The 13,569-nt window shown below is 49.7% G+C and overlaps 1 protein-coding gene across 1 annotated transcript in view; it reads left to right on the top strand.

Moving 5' to 3' along the window:
- The first annotated feature begins 659 nt into the window (after positions 1-659).
- IGSF8 (immunoglobulin superfamily member 8) overlaps positions 660-13,569 on the top strand; it is a 32,255-nt gene continuing 19,345 nt past the window's right edge. Inside the window, exon 1 of the mRNA XM_075330696.1 lies at positions 660-733. Coding sequence (XP_075186811.1) covers positions 688-733 — 46 coding nt within the window. The 5' untranslated portion in view covers positions 660-687. The remainder of the gene's footprint in view (positions 734-13,569) is intronic.

The raw sequence follows: 13,569 nt of genomic DNA, 5'->3' as shown, positions 1-13,569 counted from the left end.
AGCCATACACGATGCACACAGCCATACACAGCCATACACTATGCACACAGCCATACACGGGGCAGCCATACACGATGCACACAGCCATACACGGGGCAGCCATACACGATGCACACAGCCATACACGATGCACACAGCAATACACAGCCATACACGGGGCAGCCATACACGATGCACACAGCCATACACGGCCATACACGATGCACACAGCCATACACAGCCATACACGATGCACACAGCCATACACAGCCATACACGATGCACACAGCCATACACGATGCACACAGCCATACACGGGGCAGTAGATGCACACACAGCCATACACGGGGCAGTAGATGCACACACAGCCATACACGGGGCAGCCATACACGGGGCAGCCATACACGGGGCAGCCATACACGGGGCAGCCATACACGGGGCAGCCATACACGGGGCAGCCATACACGATGCACACAGCCATACACGGGGCAGTAGATGCGCGCACGGATATACACGGGGCAGTAGGTCTCTGGTAATCTGTACAGTTCAGTGTACCGTTTTCCCTCCGTGACGTCATTCCTCACCGTGCTGTGGGAGGAGCTTTTATCGTCGCCTTTGAGTTCAATTGACGGGGCGGGGCTAGATTCAGGGCGGGGCTAGATTCAGGGCGGGGCGTCCTCCCTTTTCTTCTTGCCCGTTGCTCGCATTATGTCGGCGCTGGCTGCTGTGCTCATGCTTGTCCTGTGTACGGCGGGTGAGTGCTGAGCCCGGCTGTCATGTTTCCGTCCTGTCCTTGATGTATACTTTACCCCCGCCTCCCTGTCTAATGCCTCCATCAATGTATAGTGTACGCTCACCTCAATGTATAATCCCCACCTCCCCCTCAGTGTATATTACCCCCTCAGTGTATATTACCCCGTCTTCCTCCTCACTGTATAATGCCCCCTCAGTGTATATTACCCCGTCTTCCTCCTCACTGTATAATGCCCCCCTCAGTGTATATTACCCCGTCTTCCTCCTCACTGTATAATGCCACCTCAGTGTATATTACCCCGTCTTCCTCCTCACTGTATAATGCCCCCTCAGTGTATATTACCCCGTCTTCCTCCTCACTGTATAATGCCCCCCTCAGTGTATATTACCCCGTCTTCCTCCTCACTGTATAATGCCCCCTCAGTGTATATTACCCCGTCTTCCTCCTCACTGTATAATGCCACCTCAGTGTATATTACCCCGTCTTCCTCCCTCACTGTATAATGCCACCTCAGTGTATATTACCCCGTCTTCCTCCCCCTCAATGTATAATGCCCCCTCAGTGTATATTACCCCGTCTTCCTCCCCCTCAATGTATAATGCCCCCCTCAGTGTATATTACCCCGTCTTCCTCCTCACTGTATAATGCCCCCCTCAGTGTATATTACCCCGTCTTCCTCCTCACTGTATAATGCCCCCCCCTCAGTGTATATTACCCCGTCTTCCTCCTCACTGTATAATGCCCCCCCCTCAGTGTATATTACCCCGTCTTCCTCCTCACTGTATAATGCCACCTCAGTGTATATTACCCCGTCTTCCTCCCTCACTGTATAATGCCCCCTCAGTGTATATTACCCCGTCTTCCTCCTCACTGTATAATGCCCCCTCAGTGTATATTACCCCGTCTTCCTCCTCACTGTATAATGCCCCCCCTCAGTGTATATTACCCCGTCTTCCTCCTCACTGTATAATGCCCCCCTCAGTGTATATTACCCCGTCTTCCTCCTCACTGTATAATGCCCCCTCAGCGTATATTACCCCGTCTTCCTCCCTCACTGTATAATGCCCCCCTCAGTGTATATTACCCCGTCTTCCTCCTCACTGTATAATGCCACCTCAGTGTATATTACCCTCGTCTTCCTCCTCACTGTATAATGCCCCCCTCAGTGTATATTACCCCGTCTTCCTCCCTCACTGTATAATGCCCCCTCAGTGTATATTACCCCGTCTTCCTCCTCACTGTATAATGCCACCTCAGTGTATATTACCCCGTCTTCCTCCCTCACTGTATAATGCCACCTCAGTGTATATTACCCCGTCTTCCTCCCTCACTGTATAATGCCACCTCAGTGTATATTACCCCGTCTTCCTCCTCACTGTATAATGCCCCCCTCAGTGTATATTACCCCGTCTTCCTCCTCACTGTATAATGCCACCTCAGTGTATATTACCCCGTCTTCCTCCCTCACTGTATAATGCCACCTCAGTGTATATTACCCCGTCTTCCTCCTCACTGTATAATGCCCCCCTCAGTGTATATTACCCCGTCTTCCTCCTCACTGTATAATGCCACCTCAGTGTATATTACCTCGTCTTCCTCCTCACTGTATAATGCCCCCCCCTCAGTGTATATTACCCCGTCTTCCTCCTCACTGTATAATGCCACCTCAGTGTATATTACCCCGTCTTCCTCCCTCACTGTATAATGCCACCTCAGTGTATATTACCCCGTCTTCCTCCTCACTGTATAATGCCCCCCTCAGTGTATATTACCCCATCTTCCTCCCTCACTGTATAATGCCCCCCTCAGTGTATATTACCCCGTCTTCCTCCTCACTGTATAATGCCACCTCAGTGTATATTACCCTCGTCTTCCTCCTCACTGTATAATGCCCCCCTCAGTGTATATTACCCCGTCTTCCTCCCTCACTGTATAATGCCCCCTCAGTGTATATTACCCCGTCTTCCTCCTCACTGTATAATGCCCCCTCAGTGTATATTACCCCGTCTTCCTCCTCACTGTATAATGCCCCCCTCAGTGTATATTACCCTGTCTTCCTCCCTCACTGTATAATGCCCCCCTCAGTGTATATTACCCCGTCTTCCTCCTCACTGTATAATGCCACCTCAGTGTATATTACCCTCGTCTTCCTCCTCACTGTATAATGCCCCCCTCAGTGTATATTACCCTGTCTTCCTCCTCACTGTATAATGCCCCCCTCAGTGTATATTACCCTCGTCTTCCTCCTCACTGTATAATGCCCCCCTCAGTGTATATTACCCCGTCTTCCTCCTCACTGTATAATGCCCCCTCAGTGTATATTACCCTGTCTTCCTCCTCACTGTATAATGCCCCCCTCAGTGTATATTACCCCGTCTTCCTCCTCACTGTATAATGCCCCCTCAGTGTATATTACCCTGTCTTCCTCCTCACTGTATAATGCCCCCCCTCAGTGTATATTACCCTGTCTTCCTCCTCACTGTATAATGCCCCCCTCAGTGTATATTACCCCGTCTTCCTCCTCACTGTATAATGCCCCCCTCAGTGTATATTACCCCGTCTTCCTCCTCACTGTATAATGCCCCCTCAGTGTATAATATTCCCCACCTCCTCCTCACTGTATAATGCCCCCTCAGTGTATATTACCCCGTCTTCCTCCTCACTGTATAATGCCCCCTCAGTGTATATTACCCCGTCTTCCTCCTCACTGTATAATGCCCCCCTCAGTGTATATTACCCCGTCTTCCTCCCTCACTGTATAATGCCCCCCTCAGTGTATATTACCCCGTCTTCCTTCCTCACTGTATAATGCCCCCTCAGTGTATATTACCCCGTCTTCCTCCCTCACTGTATAATGCCCCCCCCTCAGTGTATATTACCCCGTCTTCCTCCTCACTGTATAATGCCCCCCTCAGTGTATATTACCCCATCTTCCTCCCTCACTGTATAATGCCCCCCTCAGTGTATATTACCCCGTCTTCCTCCTCACTGTATAATGCCCCCCTCAGTGTATATTACCCCATCTTCCTCCCTCACTGTATAATGCCCCCCCTCAGTGTATATTACCCCGTCTTCCTCCCTCACTGTATAATGCCCCCTCAGTGTATATTACCCCGTCTTCCTCCTCACTGTATAATGCCCCCCCTCAGTGTATATTACCCTGTCTTCCTCCTCACTGTATAATGCCACCTCAGTGTATATTACCCTCGTCTTCCTCCTCACTGTATAATGCCCCCCTCAGTGTATATTACCCCGTCTTCCTCCCTCACTGTATAATGCCCCCCTCAGTGTATATTACCCCGTCTTCCTCCTCACTGTATAATGCCCCCTCAGTGTATATTACCCCGTCTTCCTCCTCACTGTATAATGCCCCCCCCTCAGTGTATATTACCCCGTCTTCCTCCTCACTGTATAATGCCCCCTCAGTGTATATTACCCCGTCTTCCTCCTCACTGTATAATGCCCCCCCCTCAGTGTATATTACCCCATCTTCCTCCCTCACTGTATAATGCCCCCCTCAGTGTATATTACCCCGTCTTCCTCCTCACTGTATAATTCCCCCCTCAGTGTATATTACCCCGTCTTCCTCCCTCACTGTATAATGCCCCCCCCTCAGTGTATATTACCCCGTCTTCCTCCTCACTGTATAATGCCCCCTCAGTGTATATTACCCCGTCTTCCTCCTCACTGTATAATGCCCCCCCCTCAGTGTATATTACCCCGTCTTCCTCCTCACTGTATAATGCCCCCTCAGTGTATATTACCCCGTCTTCCTCCTCACTGTATAATGCCCCCCCCTCAGTGTATATTACCCCATCTTCCTCCCTCACTGTATAATGCCCCCCTCAGTGTATATTACCCCGTCTTCCTCCTCACTGTATAATTCCCCCCTCAGTGTATATTACCCCGTCTTCCTCCCTCACTGTATAATGCCCCCCCCTCAGTGTATATTACCCCGTCTTCCTCCTCACTGTATAATGCCCCCTCAGTGTATATTACCCCGTCTTCCTCCCTCACTGTATAATGCCCCCTCAGTGTATATTACCCCGTCTTCCTCCTCACTGTATAATGCCCCCCCTCAGTGTATATTACCCTGTCTTCCTCCTCACTGTATAATTCCCCCCTCAGTGTATATTACCCTCGTCTTCCTCCCTCACTGTATAATGCCCCCTCAGTGTATATTACCCAGTCTTCCTCCTCACTGTATAATGCCCCCTCAGTGTATATTACCCCGTCTTCCTCCTCACTGTATAATGCCCCCCTCAGTGTATATTACCCCGTCTTCCTCCTCACTGTATAATGCCCCCTCAGTGTATATTACCCTGTCTTCCTCCTCACTGTATAATGCCCCCCCTCAGTGTATATTACCCTGTCTTCCTCCTCACTGTATAATGCCCCCCTCAGTGTATATTACCCCGTCTTCCTCCTCACTGTATAATGCCCCCCTCAGTGTATATTACCCCGTCTTCCTCCTCACTGTATAATGCCCCCTCAGTGTATATTACCCCGTCTTCCTCCTCACTGTATAATGCCCCCTCAGTGTATATTACCCCGTCTTCCTCCTCACTGTATAATGCCCCCTCAGTGTATATTACCCCGTCTTCCTCCTCACTGTATAATGCCCCCCTCAGTGTATATTACCCCGTCTTCCTCCCTCACTGTATAATGCCCCCCTCAGTGTATATTACCCCGTCTTCCTTCCTCACTGTATAATGCCCCCTCAGTGTATATTACCCCGTCTTCCTCCTCACTGTATAATGCCCCCTCAGTGTATATTACCCCGTCTTCCTCCTCACTGTATAATGCCCCCCTCAGTGTATATTACCCCGTCTTCCTCCTCACTGTATAATGCCCCCCTCAGTGTATATTACCCCGTCTTCCTCCCTCACTGTATAATGCCACCTCAGTGTATATTACCCCGTCTTCCTCCTCACTGTATAATGCCCCCTCAGTGTATATTACCCCGTCTTCCTCCTCACTGTATAATGCCCCCTCAGTGTATATTACCCCGTCTTCCTCCTCACTGTATAATGCCCCCTCAGTGTATATTACCCAGTCTTCCTCCTCACTGTATAATGCCCCCTCAGTGTATATTACCCCGTCTTCCTCCTCACTGTATAATGCCCCCTCAGCGTATATTACCCCGTCTTCCTCCTCACTGTATAATGCCCCCTCAGCGTATATTACCCCGTCTTCCTCCTCACTGTATAATGCCCCCTCAGTGTATATTACCCCGTCTTCCTCCTCACTGTATAATGCCCCCTCAGTCTATAATATTCCCCACCTCCTCCTCACTGTATAATGCCCCCTCAGTGTATAATATTCCCCACCTCCTCCTCACTGTATAATGCCCCCTCAGTGTATAATATTCCCCACCTCCTCCTCACTGTATAATGCCCCCTCAGTGTATAATATTCCCCACCTCCCCCTCACTGTATAATGCCCCCTCAGTGTATAATATTCCCCACCTCCTCCTCACTGTATAATGCCCCCTCAGTGTATAATATTCCCCACCTCCTCCTCACTGTATAATGCCCCCCTCAGTGTATAATATTCCCCACCTCCCCCTCACTGTATAATGCCCCCTCAGTGTATAATATTCCCCACCTCCCCCTCACTGTATAATGCCCCCTCAGTGTATAATATTCCCCACCTCCCCCTCAATGTATAATGCCCCCTCAGCATATATTACCCCATCTTCCTCCTCACTGTATAATGCCCCCTCAGTGTATATTACCCCGTCTTCCTCCTCACTGTATAATGCCCCCTCAGTGTATAATATTCCCCACCTCCTCCTCACTGTATAATGCCCCCTCAGTGTATAATATTCCCCACCTCCTCTTCACTGTATAATGCCCCCTCAGTGTATAATATTCCCCACCTCCTCCTCACTGTATAATGCCCCCCTCAGTGTATAATATTCCCCACCTCCCCCTCACTGTATAATGCCACCTCAGTGTATATTACCCCGTCTTCCTCCTCACTGTATAATGCCCCCTCAGTGTATATTACCCCGTCTTCCTCCTCACTGTATAATGCCCCCTCAGTGTATAATATTCCCCACCTCCTCCTCACTGTATAATGCCCCCTCAGTGTATAATATTCCCCACCTCCTCCTCACTGTATAATGCCCCCTCAGTGTATAATATTCCCCACCTCCTCCTCACTGTATAATGCCCCCCTCAGTGTATAATATTCCCCACCTCCCCCTCACTGTATAATGCCCCCTCAGTGTATAATATTCCCCACCTCCCCCTCAATGTATAATGCCCCCTCAGCATATATTACCCCATCTTCCTCCTCACTGTATAATGCCCCCTCAGTGTATATTACCCCGTCTTCCTCCTCACTGTATAATGCCCCCTCAGTGTATAATATTCCCCACCTCCTCCTCACTGTATAATGCCCCCTCAGTGTATAATATTCCCCACCTCCTCCTCACTGTATAATGCCCCCTCAGTGTATAATATTCCCCACCTCCCCCTCACTGTATAATGCCCCCTCAGTGTATAATATTCCCCACCTCCCCCTCACTGTATAATGCCCCCTCAGTGTATAATATTCCCCACCTCCCCCTCAATGTATAATGCCCCCTCAGTGTATATTACCCCGTCTTCCTCCTCACTGTATAATGCCCCCTCAGTGTATATTACCCCGTCTTCCTCCTCACTGTATAATGCCCCCTCAGTGTATATTACCCCGTCTTCCTCCTCACTGTATAATGCCCCCTCAGTGTATAATATTCCCCACCTCCCCCTCAATGTATAATGCCCCCTCAGTGTATATTACCCCGTCTTCCTCCTCACTGTATAATGCCCCCTCAGTGTATATTACCCCGTCTTCCTCCTCACTGTATAATGCCCCCTCAGTGTATAATATTCCCCACCTCCTCCTCACTGTATAATGCCCCCCTCAGTGTATATTACCCCGTCTTCCTTCCTCACTGTATAATGCCCCCCTCAGTGTATATTACCCCGTCTTCCTCCTCACTGTATAATGCCCCCTCAGTGTATATTACCCCATCTTCCTCCTCACTGTATAATGCCCCCTCAGTGTATATTACCCCGTCTTCCTCCTCACTGTATAATGCCCCCTCAGTGTATAATATTCCCCACCTCCCCCTCACTGTATAATGCCCCCCTCAGTGTATATTACCCCGTCTTCCTCCTCACTGTATAATGCCCCCTCAGTGTATATTACCCCGTCTTCCTCCCTCACTGTATAATGCCCCCTCAGTGTATATTACCCCGTCTTCCTCCTCACTGTATAATGCCCCCCCTCAGTGTATATTACCCCGTCTTCCTCCTCACTGTATAATGCCCCCTCAGTGTATATTACCCCGTCTTCCTCCTCACTGTATAATGCCCCCCTCAGTGTATATTACCCCGTCTTCCTCCTCACTGTATAATGCCCCCTCAGTGTATATTACCCCATCTTCCTCCTCACTGTATAATGCCCCCCCTCAGTGTATATTACCCCGTCTTCCTCCTCACTGTATAATGCCCCCTCAGTGTATATTACCCCATCTTCCTCCTCACTGTATAATGCCCCCTCAGTGTATATTACCCCATCTTCCTCCTCACTGTATAATGCCCCCCTCAGTGTATATTACCCAGTCTTCCTCCCTCACTGTATAATGCCCCCCTCAGTGTATATTACCCCGTCTTCCTCCCTCACTGTATAATGCCCCCTCAGTGTATATTACCCTGTCTTCCTCCTCACTGTATAATGCCCCCCTCAGTGTATATTACCCCATCTTCCTCCTCACTGTATAATGCCCCCCCTCAGTGTATATTACCCCGTCTTCCTCCTCACTGTATAATGCCCCCCTCAGTGTATATTACCCCGTCTTCCTCCTCACTTTATAATGCCCCCCTCAGTGTATATTACCCCGTCTTCCTCCTCACTGTATAATGCCCCCCTCAGTGTATATTACCCCGTCTTCCTCCCTCACTGTATAATGCCCCCTCAGTGTATATTACCCCGTCTTCCTCCTCACTGTATAATGCCCCCCCTCAGTGTATATTACCCTGTCTTCCTCCTCACTGTATAATGCCCCCCTCAGTGTATATTACCCCGTCTTCCTCCTCACTGTATAATGCCCCCTCAGTGTATATTACCCCGTCTTCCTCCTCACTGTATAATGCCCTCCTCAGTGTATAATATTACCCTATCTTCCTCCTCACTGTATAATGCCCCCTCAGTGTATATTACCCCGTCTTCCTCCCTCACTGTATAATGCCCCCTCAGTGTATATTACCCCGTCTTCCTCCTCACTGTATAATGCCCCCCCTCAGTGTATATTACCCCGTCTTCCTACTCACTGTATAATGCCCCCCTCAGTGTATATTACCCCGTCTTCCTCCCTCACTGTATAATGCCCCCTCAGTGTATATTACCCCGTCTTCCTCCTCACTGTATAATGCCCCCCCTCAGTGTATATTACCCCGTCTTCCTCCCTCACTGTATAATGCCCCCCTCAGTGTATATTACCCCGTCTTCCTCCTCACTGTATAATGCCCTCCTCAGTGTATAATATTACCCCGTCTTCCTCCCTCACTGTATAATGCCCCCCTCAGTGTATATTACCCTCGTCTTCCTCCCTCACTGTATAATGACCCCCTCAGTGTATATTACCCCGTCTTCCTCCCTCACTGTATAATGCCCCCTCAGTGTATATTACCCCGTCTTCCCCCTCACTGTATAATGCCCCCCCTCAGTGTATATTACCCCGTCTTCCTCCTCACTGTATAATGCCCTCCTCAGTGTATAATATTACCCCGTCTTCCTCCCTCACTGTATAATGCCCCCCTCAGTGTATATTACCCCGCCTTCCTCCTCACTGTATAATGCCCCCTCAGTGTATATTACCCCGTCTTCCTCCTCACTGTATAATGCCCCCCTCAGTGTATATTACCCCGTCTTCCTCCTCACTGTATAATGCCCCCCTCAGTGTATATTACCCCGTCTTCCTCCTCACTGTATAATGCCCCCCTCAGTGTATATTACCCCGTCTTCCTCCTCACTGTATAATGCCCCCCTCAGTGTATATTACCCCGTCTTCCTCCCTCACTGTATAATGCCCCCTCAGTGTATATTACCCCGTCTTCCTCCTCACTGTATAATGCCCCCCTCAGTGTATATTACCCCGTCTTCCTCCCTCACTGTATAATGCCCCCCCTCAGTGTATATTACCCCGTCTTCCTCCTCACTGTCTAATGCCCCCCTCAGTGTATATTACCCCGTCTTCCTCCCTCACTGTATAATGCCCCCTCAGTGTATATTACCCCGTCTTCCTCCTCACTGTATAATGCCCCCCCTCAGTGTATATTACCCCGTCTTCCTCCCTCACTGTATAATGCCCCCCCTCAGTGTATATTACCCCGTCTTCCTCCCTCACTGTATAATGCCCTCCTCAGTGTATAATATTACCCCGTCTTCCTCCTCACTGTATAATGCCCTCCTCAGTGTATAATATTACCCCGTCTTCCTCCTCACTGTATAATGCCCCCCTCAGTGTATATTACCCTCGTCTTCCTCCCTCACTGTATAATGCCCCCCTCAGTGTATATTACCCCGTCTTCCTCCCTCACTGTATAATGCCCCCTCAGTGTATATTACCCCGTCTTCCTCCTCACTGTATAATGCCCCCCCTCAGTGTATATTACCCCGTCTTCCTCCTCACTGTATAATGCCCTCCTCAGTGTATAATATTACCCCGTCTTCCTCCCTCACTGTATAATGCCCCCCTCAGTGTATATTACCCCGCCTTCCTCCTCACTGTATAATGCCCCCTCAGTGTATATTACCCCGTCTTCCTCCTCACTGTATAATGCCCCCCTCAGTGTATATTACCCCGTCTTCCTCCTCACTGTATAATGCCCCCTCAGTGTATATTACCCCGTCTTCCTCCTCACTGTATAATGCCCCCTCAGTGTATATTACCCCGTCTTCCTCCTCACTGTATAATGCCCCCCTCAGTGTATATTACCCCGTCTTCCTCCTCACTGTATAATGCCCCCCTCAGTGTATATTACCCCGTCTTCCTCCTCACTGTATAATGCCCCCCTCAGTGTATATTACCCCGTCTTCCTCCTCACTGTATAATGCCCCCCCTCAGTGTATATTACCCCGTCTTCCTCCTCACTGTATAATGCCCCCCCTCAGTGTATATTACCCCGTCTTCCTCCTCACTGTATAATGCCCCCCCTCAGTGTATATTACCCCGTCTTCCTCCTCACTGTATAATGCCCCCTCAGTGTATATTACCCCGGCTTCCTCCTCACTGTATAATGCCCCCCCTCAGTGTAAATTACCCCGTCTTCCTCCTCACTGTATAATGCCCCCTCAGTGTATATTACCCCGTCTTCCTTCCTCACTGTATAATGCCCCCTCAGTGTATATTACCCCGTCTTCCTCCTCACTGTATAATGCCCCCTCAGTGTATATTACCCCGTCTTCCTCCTCACTGTATAATGGCCCCCTCAGTGTATATTACCCCGTCTTCCTCCCTCACTGTATAATGCCACCTCAGTGTATATTACCCCGTCTTCCTCCTCACTGTATAATGCCCCCTCAGTGTATATTACCCCGTCTTCCTCCTCACTGTATAATGCCCCCTCAGTGTATATTACCCCGTCTTCCTCCCTCACTGTATAATGCCCCCTCAGTGTATATTACCCCGTCTTCCTCCCTCACTGTATAATGCCCCCTCAGTGTATATTACCCCGTCTTCCTCCTCACTGTATAATGCCCTCCTCAGTGTATAATATTACCCCGTCTTCCTCCTCACTGTATAATGCCCCCCTCAGTGTATATTACCCCGTCTTCCTCCTCACTGTATAATGCCCCCTCAGTGTATATTACCCCGTCTTCCTCCTCACTGTATAATGCCCCCTCAGTGTATATTACCCCGTCTTCCTTCCTCACTGTATAATGCCCCCTCAGTGTATATTACCCCGTCTTCCTCCTCACTGTATAATGCCACCTCAGTGTATATTACCCCGTCTTCCTCCTCACTGTATAATGCCCCCTCAGTGTATATTACCCCGTCTTCCTCCTCACTGTATAATGGCCCCCTCAGTGTATATTACCCCGTCTTCCTCCCTCACTGTATAATGCCACCTCAGTGTATATTACCCCGTCTTCCTCCTCACTGTATAATGCCCCCTCAGTGTATATTACCCCGTCTTCCTCCTCACTGTATAATGCCCCCTCAGTGTATATTACCCCGTCTTCCTCCTCACTGTATAATGCCCCCCCCTCAGTGTATATTACCCCGTCTTCCTCCCTCACTGTATAATGCCCCCCCTCAGTGTATATTACCCCGTCTTCCTCCTCACTGTATAATGCCCCCTCAGTGTATATTACCCCGTCTTCCTCCTCACTGTATAATGCCCCCTCAGTGTATATTACCCCGTCTTCCTCCTCACTGTATAATGGCCCCCTCAGTGTATATTACCCCGTCTTCCTCCCTCACTGTATAATGCCACCTCAGTGTATATTACCCCGCCTTCCTCCTCACTGTATAATGCCACCTCAGTGTATATTACCCCGTCTTCCTCCTCACTGTGTAATGCCCCCCTCAGTGTATATTACCCCGTCTTCCTCCTCACTGTATAATTCCCCCCTCAGTGTATATTACCCTGTCTTCCTCCCTCACTGTATAATGCCCCCCCTCAGTGTATATTACCCCATCTTCCTCCTCACTGTATAATGCCCCCCCTCAGTGTATATTACCCCGTCTTCCTCCCTCACTGTATAATGCCCCCTCAGTGTATATTACCCCGTCTTCCTCCCTCACTGTATAATGCCACCTCAGTGTATATTACCCCGTCTTCCTCCCTCACTGTATAATGCCACCTCAGTGTATATTACCCCGTCTTCCTCCTCACTGTATAATGCCCCCTCAGTGTATATTACCCCGTCTTCCTCCTCACTGTATAATTCCCCCCTCAGTGTATATTACCCCGTCTTCCTCCCTCACTGTATAATGCCCCCCCCTCAGTGTATATTACCCCATCTTCCTCCTCACTGTATAATGCCCCCCCTCAGTGTATATTACCCCGTCTTCCTCCTCACTGTATAATGCCCCCTCAGTGTATATTACCCCGTCTTCCTCCTCACTGTATAATGCCCCCTCAGTGTATATTACCCCGTCTTCCTCCTCACTGTATAATGCCCCCTCAGTGTATATTACCCCGTCTTCCTCCTCACTGTATAATGCCCCCCTCAGTGTATATTACCCCGCCCCCCCTCCTCAGTGTATAATATTACCCTATCTTCCTCCTCACTGTATAATGCCCCCTCTGTGTATACTGTACCCCCTTAGTGTATACTGTACTCCCGCCCCCCTTTTAGTGTATAATATTCCGGTTTCCCTCCTCACTGTATTATGCTCACCCTCAGTGTATAATATTCCCGCACTTCCCTCCTCACTGTATAATGACCCCCCTCAGTGTATAATGTACCCCTACTCCCCCCCCCCTCAGTGTATAATGTACCCCTACTCCCCCCCCCTTCAGTGTATAATGTACCTTTACTCCCCCCCTCAGTGTATAATGTACCCCTACTCCCCCCCTCAGTGTATAATGTACCCCTACTCCCCCCCTCAGTGTATAATGTACCCCTACTCCCCCCCTCAGTGTATAATGTACCCCACTCCCCCCCTCAGTGTATAATGTACCCCACTCCCCCCCCTCAGTGTATAATGTACCCCCACTCCCCCCCCTCAGTGTATAATGTACCCCCACTCCCTTCTCAGTGTATAATGTACCCCCACTCCCCCCCTCAGTGTATAATGTATCCCCACTCCCCCCCTCTGTGTATCATGTACC

The sequence above is a fragment of the Anomaloglossus baeobatrachus genome, chromosome 12, assembly GCF_048569485.1.
Source record: "Anomaloglossus baeobatrachus isolate aAnoBae1 chromosome 12, aAnoBae1.hap1, whole genome shotgun sequence".
Classification (NCBI taxonomy): domain Eukaryota; kingdom Metazoa; phylum Chordata; class Amphibia; order Anura; family Aromobatidae; genus Anomaloglossus; species Anomaloglossus baeobatrachus.
Note: the sequence above shows the minus strand (reverse complement) of the source record. Positions and strands in the feature narration are given on the sequence as shown.